Source organism: Spodoptera frugiperda, chromosome 5, assembly GCF_023101765.2.
Source record: "Spodoptera frugiperda isolate SF20-4 chromosome 5, AGI-APGP_CSIRO_Sfru_2.0, whole genome shotgun sequence".
Classification (NCBI taxonomy): Eukaryota; Metazoa; Arthropoda; class Insecta; order Lepidoptera; family Noctuidae; genus Spodoptera; species Spodoptera frugiperda.
The window spans coordinates 1,207,439-1,213,866 of NC_064216.1; the positions used below are offsets into that span (position 1 = coordinate 1,207,439).

General features: G+C 39.3%; 1 protein-coding gene across 1 annotated transcript in view; it reads left to right on the top strand.

The window, feature by feature from the left end:
• Nucleotides 1–5,660, top strand: part of LOC118272124 (Golgi-specific brefeldin A-resistance guanine nucleotide exchange factor 1) — a 50,811-nt gene extending 45,151 nt beyond the window's left edge. The window contains exons 27-30 of the mRNA XM_050693999.1: nucleotides 293–463; nucleotides 2,602–2,701; nucleotides 3,076–3,395; nucleotides 3,765–5,660. Of these exons, the coding sequence (XP_050549956.1) occupies nucleotides 293–463; nucleotides 2,602–2,701; nucleotides 3,076–3,395; nucleotides 3,765–4,334 (1,161 nt within the window). The 3' untranslated portion in view covers nucleotides 4,335–5,660. The remainder of the gene's footprint in view (nucleotides 1–292; nucleotides 464–2,601; nucleotides 2,702–3,075; nucleotides 3,396–3,764) is intronic.
• Nucleotides 5,661–6,428: the final 768 nt, after the last annotated feature.

Below are 6,428 nucleotides of genomic sequence, written 5' to 3' on the forward strand. Positions count from 1 at the left end.
CCCTCTCCTAAATCACCAATTTCAACCTTTTCAATCTCCTCATCACCCATACCCAATCTAAGGGATTCCTCAATCAGCCCTTAAACAACAGATACAGGAACAGATACCTTATAAAGGCACTTTACGTTTTTTGGACCGGGTCCTTTTTGTAGACCTACTCTAAAACCCCATGGTGTAACGTCGGTCACGGCATATCCCTTCACACATTAAACATTCCCATGTCCAACACAAGTTATTACGATGATGAAGAAACATGAACAGCAGTATAAAATGAGTATGCCCCGTGCCCCAGGTGTTCCTGCAGCACCTGTCTGCACTAAGTGCGCGTCCGTCGTTCGGCGCGCTGTGGGTGCGCGTGCTGGACCGCGCGCGCGCGCTGCTGCTGCCCGAGCCCGACGACCCGCTCACTGAGGCCGCGCTCGAGTCGCTCAAGAACATGATCCTGGTCATGGACTCCGTCAGGGTTAGTATTCAAGACCACACATTCAAATTTACAAAATTTAAACTAGTGCGCCTCACCATCAACGATTACATCACTACTTACCATCAGGTGGGATTGTAGTCAAGCATTAGTTTTTATCGAATAAAAAAAAAATTACATACAAGAGCTTTTTTCTTCTTGTTGGCAACCGAGTCTCCAATACAAAGTTGTAGACTATTCTGCCTATGTCGAGGGGTGACGGCAGATTACTTACAAGAGTTAAATTACTGTTTTAATAATTTGTAAGAATGTAGGACTGGTATTGTGCCCAGTATATGGCAATAGGCTCACCCCCTATTACTTACATGGCACTTATAACACCATTGGTGAAAAGTGGGTATACAGTGGCATTACGTGCCATAATATGCACCTCTGCCTACCCCTTCAGGGATAAAAGGCGTAACGATACGACGACAATATGTAGGACTAGACTTGCCTAGTACGTAAGTTTCATTTACAATGAAATCGCCAATCTATGTTGAGTAAGCGCGGTGATTAATGCTGATTCCTTCAACGAGTGAGATGAGACCTTTACTCATCAGTGATACAGTTTCAGAATGATGATGATCTAGGACTAAGACATAACGAGCTAATACATCTAATCTATATATTAATACGTGATGCAAAAACTTTGAACCGCTTTTTACGTAAATTGCGCGGACGTAGGAGCATTAAATTTGGTACACTTATAGTTTATGTGTAGGAGAAGTGAAGAACGCTAATATTTTTCAAAAATAATGCTTATAAAGTACATTAAATCAATAAATAAAACAGTACACACACATGCATAGTATCTGATCGTACTTGACAAAACGTCAAAATGGATAGACATTGCGATGATATTCTCACGTGTCAAATGAATAGAGTTTAAATAAAAGAGTTTGTTTGAGTTTGAGTTAAATAAAAATTATCCTTGAACGTATGTTAAGTGGTATTGTAAATTAAATAGTATATGGTCGAATTTCGACCACTAGGCGACCACTAGTTCATACTATTACATAACTAGAAATGAACTGGGTTAATTAGACAAAGTGTTAAAACCTGATAATAATAATACTAACTACGTTGACAGTGTATTAGCGAGTACATGTTGAAATAATTACCATTCATTGTCTAAGAAGTATCTAAAATCTTTGGTTTAGCAAGCACTACTGCCGAGGACTTTGTGAATCGATTGTCGAATAAGTTCCCTAGGTCAAGGATTTTTTTTTAAGATACCTATTTTATTTTAGTCAACAATAGGATGGAATCTGGAATTATGATATTATTATTTGTTTATTTTGTCTTAAGGGGGATTATTTTAGACTAAGGGAGAGGCCTTTGTTCAGCAGTGGACGTCTCTCGGCTGATGATGATGATTTTGTCTTAATGGGGTAGACATTGTTAAAGCCTGATAATAATAACACTAACTTCATTGACAATGTGTATTAGCGAATGTATGTTAAAATAATTACCATTCATTGTCTAAGAGGTATCTGAAATCTTTGGTTGAGCAAGCACGACCGCCGACGACTTTGTGAATCGATTGTCGAATAAGTTCCCTAGGTCAAGGATTTTTTTTTAAGATACCTATTTTATTTTTTCAACAATAGGATGGAATCTGGAATTATGATATTATTATTTGTTTATTTTGTCTTAAGGGGGATTATTTTAGACTAAGGGAGAGGCCTTTGTTCAGCAGTGGACGTCTCTCGGCTGATGATGATGATTTTGTCTTAATGGGGTAGACATTGTTAAAGCCTGATAATAATAACACTAACTTCATTGACAATGTGTATTAGCGAGTACATGTTAAAATAATTACCATTCATTGTCTAAGAAGTATCTAAAATCTTTGGTTGAGCAAGCACGACCGCCGAGGACTTTGTGAATCGATTGTCGAATAAGTTCCCTAGGTCAAGGATTTTTTTTTAAGATACCTATTTTACTTTTTCAACAATAGGATGGAATCTGGAATTATGATATTATTATTTGATTATTTTGTCTTAAGGGGGACTATTTTTGACTATGGGGGAGGCTTTTGTTCAGCAGTGGACGTCTCTCGGCTGATGATGATGATGATTTTGTCTTATTGGGGTAGACAGAAGTAATAAACTAATGAGCAAAACCCTTGATTACAGATATTCAGCAACGCAGACGGGTACAACGACCTGTGGTACATTACTTGGGACAAGATCAACGAGTTCCTGCCTAACTTGAAAGAAGAACTATTCCCACAAGGTAAGAGATCAAAATGTTGTATATGTATTTATTTTATACTAGCAAACCCAGCGAACTCAGTTTCGCCACCAATGTTATTTTTTCTAGAATTTTCATTGTTATAAACTTCAGGGAGCCTGAAAACTTTCCAACGAATGCAAAACCGTGGAAATCGGTTCGTGCGTTCTGGAGTTATAGCGTCAGGAAGCCCGTCTTATTTTTTTTATTTTATATAAATAGATTAGTAAACAGTACTGCATTAATTCTCCTTTCTTTATCTATCTTTTGGCTGTAACTGTCTCATTGATAGTGGTCGTAAGTGTGACTACTGAGAGACTCTACTTTGATTCCCGTATCTGACGAACTATTGATTTTCATCTTCTTTCTTGTTACAGTAAAAGACAACGCGAAACCAGCCAGTGTACCGAGCCACATGCAGCCCACGATACCACCGTCCCTGCCCACCCTGGTTCCCGTCGGACCGACCAGTACGCCCACTCTAGTACCAATCCCATCCCCACCACAACCCCAGCCCCAACTCCCATCACCAATGTTGGCCCATTCGCCCGTGAACTTAGTTCAGACGCCGCCGTTGGTGGCCAATGCGCCAACGTTGGTGGCTCCGACGCCAATAAGCGGTATGGTTCCTATAAGGAACCCCTTGTATGACCAGACTGGACTGACATCCTCTGTACTCCTGCAGCCTTTGAATGAGGTAGGTAGTACTCGAAATTAAACAACATCTTGATACTACTTGTTGCTTTCGAACTTTGAAGGTTTAACTAAAAATCACGGTTTACTCACGTATTATTAATGGAGAAAAGCTCTACTAGTTTCGAGTCACAGAGAGACTTTACATCGTGCGCAGACGCAGTGATTTATAAAAATTTTGAAAGTGTTAGCATTTTAGTCAAATCTAATTTAGCGTTTATAAACAGACTGTATATCGATTATTTCTTAAATATTTGTATCCTCATAAGATACTTTGCCAAAAGATTAAGAGTAGATTCAGTAACTTTGATTAAAGTGCTATATTATTAAATACCTTGCATTTAAATGACTCTAATCAAACCTTTTCTTCCAGATGATATCAACACCGATTGGGATGTCGATGCAGGCACAAATTCCGATGCTATACCCGCAGAACATTGACCCCACGCCGGCGCGACCGGACCTCATCCGCATGGACCCCAGACCGGACCTCGCGCCACAGGTCCCTACACGACCGGAGAACCCGTACATAGACCCGGCACAGCCAGACATTACGCGGTCAGACCCACAAATAGTCAGTTACAATGATAATGTTGTACCTGATACTAAAGTGGAACAAAGTGAGTTATACGCAGACTACTTAACCAACCCGTACTCCGAGATCAAAGACATCTCCAAAGAAGCCACTCTATACGACCCAGAAGACCCAAAACCTCCAAATAGTGAATTAAAAAACACCCTATTATCAGCCTTAGATAAAAAATCCTACAGTGCAAATGCGACACCTATGCATACTGTTAATAAAGCTCAGTTTGGCTCGAGCGATAATGTTAGGCAAGAGTCAGGGATTTTCAACTTTTCTAGTTATTTTGGGTCGGTGAGTGAGACCAGAGCGCCAGGGTCTGAAGTATTTGACAGTTTGATGTCCACGCAAGAAGGATAGCTAGACTGGATAGACAGAGACAGAGGTACGTGGTTGTAGAGCTAAAATGAATCGTAGTTAGACCAAGATAGGGTTGTATATTAATTGAACGGTCTTGTTCGTACAAAAAGGTAATAATAATAATTTTGTGATGTCTTGTTTCGGTTCTTTTGAAGTCAATTCGTATGAAATTCAATGTTATGTACTTACTTTTGGGTTTGTATGGCGAAAACTTGTTTTATACAAGCGGAAAATAACTGGTTTGTAGTGCATCTCAGCCTACCCCTTTATGTATACAAGCGAGATGTTATATGAATTACTTTCTGGTCTAACTACAAAGTTTAGTTAGAAAAATCACATTTAATCCTTATTATAGAAAATCTTATATGAAACAATCATTTTCAAGGAACTATGATCCTTATCACCTTATTATTAAAGTCCAATTTCAATAGGACTACCACATTCTACATATTTATTTATATTACGTTTTGTGTTTGTTTTTATTTTAATCGAATTTAAATGTTATAGTGGTGATAATAATGTTTAAAAATCGGCCTAGTTGCAACAGCTGTAAGGTTGAAAATTATTTATTTTTAGATTTTATTGTTTTATGTATGACATTCCATGGTCTTTATTTTTTATTTGTTTGAGGCTGGGTGTTTTGAGCAGGCTGGGTATTAAATTGAAGTATCTAAAGGTCGGTTCATATCTGACGGAACATGCGTCGCGTAACACCAGAATAGACAAATGTATAGAAAAACAATTGACCGTTCACACTCAACCGATGATACGACCGATGATATGCTCGACGTATTTTACGTCAGATATGAACCGACTCTAAGTGTACAGTCTTCTGACACACCCTCTCGTCTTGCCCAAGGTGACGGTTATAAAATAACACTTTTAAGTCATTGGATGATTCTGAGAAGAAATGCCGAAACAAACCCCCTTTTAAAAAAAAGCTTGATGACCTCCTTTTTACTAAGTCGGTTAAAAAGGATATTATAGTGTCATCATTATGTATAAGGTGCTTGCTAACTTTTTAGGTCGGTCCCCTTTCATAGTGAAAAGTAAGTTGTTTGAATTTGAAGTCTATTATTTCTTTAAAAGATTCCTTTTTGTAATGCAATATCATTTCACTTATTTCTTCTTTTATTAAAACTTATATTTGTGTCCGTCCTTAGTTTTGACGTTCAAATGTGTTGATATTGATCTTATTTTCTTATTACTATGTTCATAATCGATTTATTCTTCCTTTTTCAACTTATGGCTTATTATTATGTCAATAGTACTTAATATGATGTTCAAACAACACTGCACTTTCCAAAAAGAGGGCCAATTTAGTCGGTACCTCAAAATTGGTACCTATAGCAAAAACGTGGGAGAGCCATGCTTCCTTTGGCTTTAAGGCCTCGGCCTCGAATTTTGCGGGCAGCGGGGCGGCAGCGGCGGCGGCGCGGGAGCGGGGCGGGCATCGCGGACCCGTTCTCGAAACTAGCGGGCAGATCGCGCGGCACTACAGCGGTGTAGTGTTGTGTTCGTGGTTGTGTTGTCGAGATATTTGTTTTTATTAGCGAACGAAATGTGTGAAAAACGGCGACAACATCTTTTTGATTCACAAAAAATGAAAAATTTAGGTACACAACACTATACTACAATGCAGACGCGCAACGCGGGCGGTCACCGCTTGATTGGAGTGCACCGCTCGTTGCCCGCTCCCGCGCCGCTCCGCCGCCGCTGTTTTCGAAAACCGGTCCATTTGATTATACGCATAAGATCCTGCCGCTGCCGCGCCGCTGCCCGCAAAATTCGAGGCCGAGGCCTTAGGGTGTCCATGGGCGGCAATATTGCTTACCATCAGGTAATCCTTCTGCTCGTTGACCGCCCTATACCATAAAAATCTGACTGTACGCATTTGATTTAATCCCATATCTTACAAAACTCCCAGCTCTTACTACTACTTTCTAAGTATCTATAAGCAACTCTGTTCCTTCTCCTATAAAGTCTATTTTAGTTTGTCGTGTAGAAATCAAATATTTTGGTGACGATTAAAAGGGAACACGTTTGTAAATGGTGTAATTATCTACGTATTGTTTTGTATAGAGAGTCATATAT